The sequence below is a fragment of the Ranitomeya imitator genome, chromosome 10 (assembly GCF_032444005.1).
Source record: "Ranitomeya imitator isolate aRanImi1 chromosome 10, aRanImi1.pri, whole genome shotgun sequence".
Classification (NCBI taxonomy): Eukaryota; Metazoa; Chordata; class Amphibia; order Anura; family Dendrobatidae; genus Ranitomeya; species Ranitomeya imitator.
This window is the reverse complement of record NC_091291.1, coordinates 122005413-122018198: the sequence shown is the minus strand read 5'-3', so window position 1 is coordinate 122018198 and position 12786 is coordinate 122005413. Positions and strand designations below refer to the sequence as shown.

Below are 12786 nucleotides of genomic sequence, written 5' to 3'. Positions count from 1 at the left end.
GTGTTATTTCCCCTTGGCTCACAGGGGAATTAAGTAGCACATCCTAAAGACACACCCCAGAGGATCCTGTGTTATTTCCCCTTGGCTCACAGGGGAATTAAGTAGCGCATCCTAAAGACACACCCCAGAGGATCCTGTGTTTTTTCCCCTTGGCTCACAGGGTAATTATGTAGCGCATCCTAAAGACACACCCCAGAGGATCCTGTGTTATTTCCCCTTGGCTCACAGGTTAATTAAGTAGTGCATCCTAAAGACACACCCCAGAGGATCCTGTGTTATTTCCCCTTGGCTCACAGAGGAATTAAGTAGTGCATCCTAAAGACACACCCCAGAGGATCCTGTGAGTTATTTCCCCTTTGGAAGAGGAATTTTAAATAAATACATTTTACATAAAAACCTGAATTAGTCAATTTGGCATTTACTGGTGATACATTATTTTTAACCCATTCCCACCATAGCCTTTTTACATTTTTGTTGCCTTTATTCCTCATCTTCCAAAATTCAAATTGTATTTATTTTTCCATCACGGTAGGCATACAAGAGCTTGTCTTTGTTTTCTTTTTGGTTTCTTGTATAATCTTCTGAATAATGGAAATTTGGGGGAAATGGGAAAGAATCAACAATTCCACATTGATTTGACACGTAGGTTCCTTTGCTACATTAAAACATATCTTTGCATTTCTATGTATCCAGAGAATCCTCCTGACTGTAATAACGAGAAGGAAAGTGAATTTTACGTTCCGGCACAACTGAAAACAGTGAACACAAGATATCTGGAAGTTGTTCATCACATTGCAAAAGAAATCACATGTATCAGGCTTCATCTACAGGGCGCTAAGGACCCCAAAACCCACTCGGAGTGGCTACACGTGGCTTATGTGTTGGACATGTTTTTCTTCCGAGTTTATATTGCTTGTCTAATTATCTTTGCTGTGACAATAGTTTGCCTCTGGGCGATCTAGTTACCCATCCTAAACCGGTAATACGTCCATATAGATAGTTGGGTTGTAGAAGACTTATGTCCAATGGTGTAACTTGGGGCAAAAATCCCAACGTGGCCCCAACCATCACTGGTCATTAATAGTAATGGTCTTTTCATATGGGTCAAAGGCACCTTTTCAGCCCCTCTAAACTCCAGGGCCCGGGTGCGGTTACACCCCTGTTGGTGTGGGAAGAAGGGGCAAGGGTAAGTTCTAAAACCAAGTTTCCGCCTATTGATACAAAGGTAGGTGGCCCCATCAAGGCTTACATCTGAACCCCCCACAAAACGGGATTCGGACGTATGCGCCCATGGAGCCGTAGACTACGGTATAATGGTGATGGCAGAGAGAACATTCACTCCGATCTGCTCCATTTTGGGGCATGTACACAGTCTACTACTGAATGTCCACCTCCCGTAGGCGTACACGCCCAAAAAATGATACACGGCAAGCCACACGTTCGCTCTGCCAGCGTTATCATAGTCTGTGGCCCCGTCCGAATCCCATTTTGCAGCGGGTTTGGATGCGAGGCTTGACGTGAGCCACTGAATGGGTGCCTAATCCCAATGTGAAAAAATCTTTAGTAGTAAGAGGGGCAAGGCTTTTCTTAACTCCCTGACAACAAGAGGATTGGGCATTAGTGATGGGCAAACGTCTTGGATAAGGTGTTATACGATCATGCTCATGTGCTAACTGAGTGTCTTCGGTGTGCTCAAAAATTATGTTCGAGACCCCACGCCTGCATGTCTCTCAGCAGCAATACATGCAGGGATTGCCTGAAAACTCCAGTGTGCATAACTAGTACTTTGTAGAGTCTCCTTTTTTGGCAATTACAGCTGCAAGTTACTTTTGGATAAGTCTACATGAGCTTTCCACATCTTGCCACTGGGATTTTTGCCCATTTGCCAAGGTTTGTTGTGGTACCATGTTATTTCCATTTGATCATAATGGATTTGATGGTGATCCTGGGGATCATCAGAGATTAGGATATTATTTATAACCCAACCTTGACTTGTACTTCTCAACAACTTTGTCCCTGACTTGTTTGGGGATCTCCTTGGTCTTCATGCTGTTGTTTGGAGATCTCCTTGGTCTTCATGGTGTTGTTTGGAGATCTCCTTGGTCTTCATGGTGTTGTTTGGAGATCTCCTTGGTCTTCATAATGGTTTTGGAGATCTCCTTGATCTTCATGGTGCTGTTTGGAGATCTCCTTGGTCTTCATGGTGGTGTTTGGAGATCTCCTTGGTCTTCATAGTGCTGTTTGGAGATCTCCTTGGTCTTCATAATGGTTTTAGAGATCTCCTTGATCTTCATGGTGCTGTTTGAAGATCTCCTTGGTCTTCATGGTGCTGTTTGGAGATCTCCTTGGTCTTCATGGTGCTGTTTGGAGATCTCCTTGGTCTTCATGGTGGTATTTGGTTATCTTCTTGGTCTTCATGGTGGTGTTTGGAAATCTCCTTGGTGTTCATGGTGTTATTTGGAAATTTCCGTGGTCTTCATGGTCTTTGGTTAGTGGTCCCTCTTGTTAATGGTGTTGCAGCCTCTGTGGCCTTTCAGTAAAGGTAAAGTGTATATACTGACAGATTTGTGACACTTAGATTGCACACAGGGGGACGTCCTGTCACTAAGCATGGGACTTATGAAGGGAATTGCTTGCACCAGAAATTTTTAGGGGCTTCATAGAAAAAGGGGTGAATGCATGTGCCAATTTTTAGTTATTTGCTCCCATAAATTTAATTTATGCCCACATTTTTTTTCACTTCAATTCACCAACTTAGACTATTTAATGCTGTTGCATCACGCAGAAATTGGATTGCAAAAATATTCAAACACAAGTTGTAAAGTAACAAAATAGGTAAAAAGCCAAAGGGGTGAATACTTTTGCAAGCCACTGTACAATTAAGTGTCTGGGGTGAGAAAAGGACATTACAAATATCTGTTACTTGCATTTTATATATTTGTCTTGATGAAAAGCAGTTATTTATTTATCGAGCTTATGGTGCGGCTTCCGCTTATACAGAACAGCAAGATCTGTAGTGTAAATCATGGGGGAGGGAGTGAGCAGCAGGATAAGGGAAGGTGCACATGAAGGATTTCTTCGACATTCAAAAACAAATTTTCCATGGGAAACTTTCAGAAAAAACATTTTTTTTAGTTTCTTTTTTCCTGAACTGGTTTTGAAGAGTTTTTTTTTCTGTTTTTTTTTTTTTTTCCAGCCCTTTAATTAGCCACTGCCTGGTTTGGAGACGATTCTATCAGGAGCCTAAAGATATGAACAAAAAGGAGGCGGATTTCCTGCAAACTTGTCCCCTTAAAGGGTTTTTTTTTACTATGAAAAATCTAGTGCCTGTATGATTACATTCTTGAAAACAAAAAAAACATAGATTGTACTCGCCCTCCGATGATATAACATCGTCTCTCCGCCACTGCTCCACTCTGCGTGCATTGACTGCAGCCATGACGTCAGGACTACAATGCACATCACCGCTGCAGCCAATCAATGGGCTCGGCAGCTTTGCTCATGTGATTGACTGCAGCAGTGATGTGCACTATAGTCTTGAAGTCATGGCTCCAACCAATCCATAGGGAGCCGAGTAGTAGCGCCAGACCTGATCAGGGCGAGTACTAACGGTGTTCAGTAGTTTGGGTACAACTTTTGAAAGTTTAAAAAACAATAAACTTTATCTTTAAGAAACATGTTAGGAATATGATTTAGGGACACTAATATACATGTATTACCCATACTCCTCCTGCACTGGTTAGTCATCATTTTACATCTACTGGGATCGTGCAGTCCCATGTAAAAGCACAGATCATAAGTTTTGATGTTTTACATGAATGAGTTGGGTCGGACAATGAAGCCAGCTCTGCTGCATCTGTACCTGTGTGCGTACAGAGAGATCAGTCGGAAAAATGCTGCTTGGAATAACATTTTCAGGTCAAACCTCCAAACATCTGGCATTTCATGAGGGCATTGGTCAGAATCCAAATAATTGGTCCCCGCAGTATTGAAATGGGTTGTTTTAGCTGAACTGGTGCTGAAAGAGTTTGAGCTCGGAGACGGTGCGGAGAGGTGATGTTTAGCATCTGTTCTTCACTTAATGTGCTGATCATCCCTAAGTAACCATCTATTGATGAGGTGTCCAGACCGGGAGTTAGTAAGACAGTAAATCAGCCATTGATCCCTGCTAAATCAATTGAGTTACAGAGCTGATCAGCACAATGGGCAATTAACAACCTCTCCGATCGGTTACGTTCATGTAACATCAAACGCCTCGCTGGACAAATCCAATAGTTAGATTGATCTACGCCGTCGTCTTCTGTATACACCATATAAATGTACATAAACCAGGAGAAGCGACGGCGCTCGTGGTTAGATTTATGCTCGTCTCGATAAAAACAAGCGCAAAGAAGTTTTGTCTGTTACCAATATGCCAGAATCTCTGTGTCGGAAGGCGAAAAATGCCTAAACCAATATACCGTAGCTCTGACCCGGCGAACAGAACTTCAATTGCACTTGCGCCTGAAAGAACAATTGTTCACTTAGAACTGGCACGTTGCACCTTCTGTGAGCCGGCTGTCAGCTTGACTGCTGGCTCAAAGGATGGACGACTGGGTGGTGACAAAATGCAGCCCCCCGCTAAGACACTTCAGATCGCCACATTAGGCGGCCCCACTGCACCCCCTTCCCCGCCAGCTGTGCCTCTGTGAGTATCGGTAAGGCCGGAGTCACACTGCAGCGAGATACGGCTGAGTCTCGCAGGTTAAAAACAAGCTCTGGCATCGGCACTTGGGAGTGGAGCGTGCGGCTCCATGTATTGCTGTGCGGCCGCACGCTCCGCTCTGGAGTGCCGGTGCCAGAGCTTGCTTTTAACCTGCGAGACTCGGCCGTATCTCGCTGTGTGTGCTCCTGGCCTAAGGGTTACACCGAGCTGTGAAATGCAACATCAGAATGGAGAATAAGTGCCACCAGTCTATTCATTCTCTATGGGACTGTAGGAGATAGAAGAGTACAGTATCTCTGACAATCCCATAGACAATGGCATATACAAGTAGAGTAAGCTTTGATAGGCATGCACGGCCTCAGCTTCATACCAATGGGGCATTATAGAGCCCTGATCTCATGAGCAATGCACACAATATTAGGATTCCTTTCCTCAACCCTCACTCTACCAAAATGCTCGTGCATGCCCTAATCATCTCCCGCCTCGACTACTGCAACATCCTCCTCGGTGGCCTACCTTCTAACACTCTCGCACCCCTCCAGTACATCCTTAACTCTGCTGCCCGACTAATTAATCTCTCTCCTCGCTACACTCCTGCTTCACCTCTTTGCAAATCCCTTCACTGGCTCCAAATTTCCCAGCGTATCCAGTTTAAATTACTAACACTGACCTACAAAGCCATCAATAACCTTTCTCCTCCGTATATTTCCACACTAATCTCTCAATATCTTCCCTCACGTAATCTCCGGTCCTCCCAAGACCTCCTCCTTTCCTCCACGCTTATTCGCTCCTCACTCAATCGCCTCCAAGACTTCTCCCGAATATCCCCCATCCTCTGGAATTCAGTGCCCCAACACATCCGGTTATCCACTACTTTTGGATCCTTCAAAAGAAACCTGAAAACCCATCTCTTCAAAGAAGCTTACAGCCTGTAAAGACCACACGGCCATCTGAACACCATTGGAACTACTGCAACCCTCGACCTCCTGTCTCCTTCCCCATAATCCTGTAGAATGTAAGCCCGCAAGGGCAGGGTCCTCGCCCCTCTGTATCAGTCCGTCATTGTTAGTTTTGTTTACTGTAAGTGATATTTTTATTTTGATGTAACCCCTTCTCATGTACAGCACCATGGAATTAATGGTGCTATATAAATAAATAATAATAATAATAATGATTCATAAGCCTGCCATCATATAGAGTAACTTCAGACTTGTAGCCTGAGGCTGAACAACCCCTTTAAGGTAGGGCAATGGTTAAACACAGGAGTTTGGTATCTCCCAGGAGAGCAATGGATAATAGCAGCAAAGTCACAGAGTAGTAAGTGCAGGTTGGCATCTTCCAGCAGGACAATGGTTCATAGCAGCAATGTCACAGAGAAGTAAATACAATCTAGTATCTTCCAGCAAGGCAATAGTTAATAGCAGCAATGTCACAGAGCAGGTAATGCAGTTGGGTGTCTTCCAGCAGGGCAATGGATAATAGCAGCAATGTCATAGAGGCTAGGTGTGAACAGGTGCAAGAAGTTTGCAACTTTTTGAAAGATGGATTGAGTGTGCAAATAACTCTGATTGCAGTATGTAAGTCAGGATAAGCTGAGGAGTTGACAATTATCCTTTACATGGCTGGAGCTAAACCAAGCGAAATAGCAGCAACAGACCAGCGTCAAAAGCTGTCCTTAAAAAACCAATGGTGATGATGTCAGGAGAGTTCACCAGGTTACCTGAGAAACCCAGCATAGACTAATGCAAAGGAAGGCGGCCAAAGGTGAAGAGAGCAGGGCCGCATGCAGAATGGATGATGTCCAGAGATACACCATTATTACAGCATTATGTATTTACTTGAGCAATTGGAAGTGCTCATATTGTAAGTGTGGGTATAATCACTTGGTGAGCACTACAGATCCCAGCATGCCAAAGAAGGGAATCAAATATTCATTGATTACTCTTCATGTTTATGTCAATCACTGGGCATACGGGCCGTAGTTCGTCATTGCCTTTGCTCCTTTTTTCCGGAATAAAAATGGTTCTTTTGGTGACTTTTCTGTTTGCCCCTTATTCATTATTTCATTTCTGCATATATTTAAGCTTTCTTGTTTATTTGCTTTTTGACAATGCGGACGTGGGCTTTAGCCTAACATCATGTGCAATGCTTTGAAATGTTATACTCTAGTACCCCTACCGGACTACAAGATCTGTCTAATTTTGTTTTTGCTCAGTTGAAGATTAACATGCGACATTTGAAAAGTATCATGCTACTTTTACCTTTCAAAGGATGCAAAAAAAAAAAAGTGCAACTTTGATTTTTTCCCCCAAAATTTCAAGTGCCATTTTGAAGAATTTGGAGCAGAGGCTACGAATACTAGAAAGAAAGTAACTTAAAACTTACTAAAGATGAAAAAAGAGTAACAAATAACATCATCATCAGCCATTGTGTCCAACCCCCTGCTCAATGCAGGAGTCACTAAACCATCTCACACAGACGTCTGTCTGGCCTCTGTTTGAAGACTTCCATTGAAGGAGAACTCACCACCTCTCGTGACAGCCTGTTCCACTCATTGATCACCCGCATATATATAGAAAATATATGTTTCCTGCGCATTTCAGACTAAACAGTACTCCAAATTCATGGATGAATAAGGACTAAGGTTTCGTGTGAAAGGCGTAGGAAACCACATATAGCTTTGGATGTCCCATTTTTAACCATGTTTGAATAAAGCTCATGCGTAGTTTATACATGGATGAATAAGGAATAATATTTAGTCTGAAATGCGTAGGAAATAATTTTTACTTTTGGATGTATCGGAATCTAATTTTTATCCTTATTGCAATAAAGTTTACGCGTAGTTTATTTATGGATGAATAAGGACTAAGATTTAGTCTGAAATGCGTAGGAAACATTTTTTCATGTACAAAAAAAGTCATTTTTAACCATGTCAGAATAAAGCTTAATTATATTTTTTTAACGCGGGATAGAGCTGGAAAGCTTCTTACGTCAGATCAGAGCTTTTTGTGCCTTTTTTTCTGCCAAAATTCTGATGCAAATTGCATAATGAATATCCCTCAATGGGTGCACAATAAATCAGTGAGACCACACAGATATCTATTTTTTTTAATGACACAGGAAATTGAATTGAGATTGTTTTTTTTTTTTTTTTAAACCGGTGGTTATGAAATCCGGACATAGAGATCTCATAATAGCAAGAGTTTAGTGTATGCAGATCTCATACGCTCGCCTCAACTCAACCATCAATGGCGTTTCATGAGCTGTTAATCATTGTACGCGGATCTCTGCTACATTCAATGGAAAGGGTCTTGTCGTCTATGACAGGGGTCCCCAACTCCAGTCCTCAAGGCCCACCAACATGTCATGTTTTCAGGATTTCCTTAGTCTTGCCCAGGTAATAATTGCATCACCTGTGCAATGCAAAGGAAATCCTGAAAACATGATGTGTTGGTGGGCCTTGAGGACTGGAGTTGGGGACCCCTGGTCTATGACACATGAGAAGAGAAAAAAAAAAAAGAAAGGTGAAATTATAGCATGACCTTAGGCATTGAGAAAAAAAAATGTAACGATCAGTGACTATAAATACGTGAATGGTTAAATGATGTATGTTGCTGTTTTCAAGTTTCAGGTCACATCGGTCTCGAAAGGAAGAAAAGCTGCATATTCAGTGGTGGCCACTAGATGTCAGTAGAGTTCTCCAGTTTGGGAGGTTATCGCCTCCCCAGGGAGGGTCTACTCTACCAATAAAATCTTCTCACATAACACATCTTCCAGCAATCAATATGCCCAACAGGTCTTTCAACAAGTATCAGTCTGCGAGAGATGTAATGGAAGCAAAGGTCTTACTAACACCAGTCTACACCACATCAGGACACATTCTGTTAACATTCTTCCGCATTACATAGGTTAAAAGGACTCACTAACCTCTAATCCGTTGTTGTTTTCTTGCACGATCCGTCGTTGGAGTGCGTGAACAGGGGACGCGTTGTTATATTAATTATTTGCGGCAGACCAATAAATGACAGTATAAAGGGCAGGGAGCGATTTACAGCTCGGAAAGCACGGTGTTTTGCAAAGATCTGGGCAGGATGAGGTTAATATATTATGGGGTTTGCTTGTATGATTAATGCAATGAGGACAGTGGAGGGTTTTGCTGGGAGTTATAGTTTCACAATAGCCGGAGATCACGGCAGGTAATGGAAAATTAATACGTTACTGTGAGACAATCCGCCAAAAATATCGCACTGTCATTGTTCCGCGATATCTGGACTGTTGGATATATTTGTGTTCTTTGCTCGGAATAAATCAGTGCAGTTACAGGATTTTTACAAGTCTGATATGAAAAAAAATACTGGGGATTATCACGTTAATGTCGGCGCACAGGCAGCGCTCGCAACACCACGAAATGCAGAAATCTGGTGTAACTATTCTGATAAATATGACCCACTGGGTTTATATAAAGGGAGATTATCGGCCTGATTCATGCTGCCCAAACCATAGGGAACGTGTATATACATTGGATAGACCTGTCAATCACTTGGAACGACGCTGGGAAGAGCAGGCCAAGTCATCGGCTAGATCTTCAGACTATATTTTCTCTGAAATGGAACATATCCAGGCACTGATGCATGCTGCCCATTGTTTGGGCAGTATGAATTAACTGACCGTTTCCCTTTAAATTGTCACTATCAGCCAGGGCCGTATTTGCCACTAGGCACTTGAGGGCACATGCCTAGGGCGGGAACGATGCGGGGGGGGGGGGGGGCGGCACCTGAGCAAGGTTTTTTTTTAAAGTCCTGGGTTACCTCCCGACCGAGTGAAAGAAACAGAGGCAGAGTCGCACACACAGAACCTTGTTTCAGCTTTTTAGTAAGTGGTTTATGCTGGATTCACAGCTGCATTGCTCACTACTGCTGTATAATGTCCCCCATGCTGCTGCCGTTCTTCAGTAATCCATCATGTCTCCATGTGCAGTATATGGCAGATATTGTAACAACTAGCAGGGGCGTAATGATCGCGGCTGCAGAGGGTGAAATGTATTACGGCACCGAGATCCGCTGGCTCTTTACACTGCAATACAAGCTACCATCCATTTAGAGGCCTGCAGCTGATGTCGCCATGCCGGTCATGGGCGGTGAATGGCAATGCGTCATGCGCTGCCCATGGTTGGCGCTCCAAAGTCAGCTGCCAGCTTCTGCACCGGCTATGGAAGAGGACGCTACTCATAGTGGGAGAGGAGGAAAGTAAAAAGAATAATTTTTTTGTTTTTTTAAGAGTAGCAGAATGCAGAACATTATACCAGGAAGAGGCCCAGGATGGGGCATATCATACTAAGATGAGGGACATTACTACTAGAAGGGACCTAGCATGGGGGGCATTATACTAAGAATGAGCACAGGAAGGGGGACATTATACTTTATCGGACATTATACTAGGATGGGGACATTATAACTTTAAGGGTCCCAGGATGGGGGACATTATTACTGTAAGGGGACCAGGATGGGGAACATTAAAATGGGCACAGGAAGAGGACATAACTACTGGAAGGGTCCCTGGATGGGGGACATTATACTAGGATGGGGGACATTATTACTGGAAGGGTCCCATGATGAGGAACATTATACTAAAAATGGGCACAGGAAGGGGGACATTACTACTGGAAGGGTCACTGTATGGGTGACATTATACTAGGATGAGGGACATTATAACTGGAAGGGGCCCAGGATGGGGGACATTATACTAAGAAAGGGCCCAGGATGGGGGACATAATACCAAGAAAGGGCACAGGAAGGGGGACATTTTACCAGGAAGGTGCCCATGATGGTGCACATTATAACAGCAAGAGGACATTGCTACAGGAAGGAGCCAGGATCGGGGACAATATTAAAGCATGGGGGACATTCTTACATGGGGTGAGGGGTGAACACATTTGTCTTTATAGGATGTAGAACACTACAAGGGCCCATACATCCGGCCAACATGCAGATGGTGGTCCAGGTCAACATTTTTCACCAGGGCCCATTGGACTCTAGTTATTCCACTGCCACCTAGCCTGCGCTCATTAGCTCATACACAGCTGAAAAATATAAAGACAGTCTGAAGAGAAGAAAACTGGTGAAAAATGCAGGATAGAAGTCACATAATGGTCAGAAATAGTGTTATTTTTCAACTACACACATGGCAGCTTTATCTCAAAAGTCTCCTGGAACCACAGGTCCTGTAAACCTCAACAAAACTTTGACACAAGACCGATCATTTAATGAATTGGAATAGCTAATAATACCCCGGAGCTTGTGTTAGGGCGACGTTCAGCAGAAGGCTCCATAATGCCGGATAACTGACCGAGAGGCCCGATGCCCAGCGAAGCAGCTATTCAGGGGGATACCATGGGCATTTTTAAGCAGGACCTGAAGTTTCAGTTCCTCTCCTCCCAAAAGTAATCCAACTAAGTCAATAGCCAAGCCTCAGACAGGCAAGTCGTTGAAAAAAAGTTACGGCTCTCGGAATGTGGTGACACAATGAAAAAGTAAAATTCCTGCGGTTCAGTCCTCCAGGGGTTAAACGCCATTAGTTGTATTTGTACACTGTGTAGCTAGACTTTCACAGAGATGAGTCACAGAGAGAACCTCAGATCACCTTGGCGGAAGTGATCGATGGTCAGGAGACCAGTTATCAGCGCATTCTTTGCAATTTTAATAGTTCTATTAAAAACTGCTTTAACCCCTTCTCACCTCCCAACCCCCACAACAAAGAACAATGGATGCCCTGACAAACCCAAGCACTAATCTCTGTGCAAACAAAGCTGAAAATGGGACTAAGTAAAACATCAATCTGCAAAGTGTAAAGTGACGGAACGTGACAGCGACGGCGCAGGATACAGAAAGGACAAGAGCTGAGACTACATCATTAAGGTTATGTGAAACACATCTTTTCTTTCTGTAGGCCACATAGCTGCATTCATCCAGGAACAGCACCACCCGGGTCTACAGGATGAATGTGGTATTGCGGCTCAGCGCCATTCACTTTAACAGTACCACACTTGACCCGTGTAGGGGGAGTGGAGCTGTTGCAGGGTATTTTTTTGCTAGTGTTCATGAATATCTTTTAAAGAGAGCCTTTTGAAAATTGCACCTTGAGTGATTTAATCGCTGCCTCTGTTCTGCAGACACAGAAGTTTAATTAAATATGCTAATTAGTATGTATGCATGGTGCACCCTGGGTGTGGTCACAAGGATCAGTGCACCGTTCTAACCCTGGTGATTGCCTACATCGAGCACTGTCTGCAGAGAGAGCTCAGGAAAGCCCCGCTGTCAATTCAATCCCAAGCTAAAAAGGTTGGAAATGGAAAATAAGTGGGCAGAACAGTGCGCTGAGCCTCTTAGCCACACCCAGGGTGCACCATAATTAGCGTGTTTGATTAAAGTTCAGTTTCTGCAAAATGGAGGCAGCAATTTGATCACTAAAGGAGCAATTTTTATCTGGGATATATCCCTTTACAAGTCTACATGCTTAGTTTATAAAGTCAGTTTGGGCTGACACACTCCCTTTAAGAATCTTCATACGGTTCCTCAACCTAAATTGCTCTTTTCTTGGACCAACCATGTCTACATGTTCTCTTTCGTTACTCACTGTCTGCCAGAGACTACCTACCTCCAGTCTTGTCTTCTCTTTCCTACCACCACAAGAGGAGTAGGGAGAGATAGCTGCCGGCAGGACAAACAGCAAGAGGATCTATTAGCGGTCAGCATTTTAAAGTATATGGTAGACTTATGGCTGGAAGTAGAGGATCTCCCTGGTCTTCACCTTTATGGAACTCACAGATCATGTTAATGATCTGCAAATTATGAAAATATGAAACAAAACATCTCGATTTATTCAGTATGAGAGTATGGAGAAATCCCCACATTTACACACCTTGACATGCCCATTGCTAAAGTTTACGCCAAGAAGGCTGCTCACGGTAGCATGAAATGCGGAATAGTTTTGTTGAAAAGGGTTTCCGGGACACTGTAGAGAAATGGCCGAACCACTGGTTTCAGAACCAAATCAATGTACCACTGAGTTGCTAGTGTACCTGT

The 12786-nt window shown here is 43.5% G+C and overlaps 1 protein-coding gene across 1 annotated transcript in view; it reads left to right on the top strand.

The window, feature by feature from the left end:
* LOC138652247 (5-hydroxytryptamine receptor 3A-like) overlaps nt 1–11736 on the top strand; it is a 34233-nt gene extending 22497 nt beyond the window's left edge. The window contains exons 9-10 of the mRNA XM_069743015.1: nt 694–810; nt 11651–11736. Coding sequence (XP_069599116.1) covers nt 694–810; nt 11651–11736 — 203 coding nt within the window. The remainder of the gene's footprint in view (nt 1–693; nt 811–11650) is intronic.
* The last annotated feature ends 1050 nt before the right edge of the window (nt 11737–12786 follow it).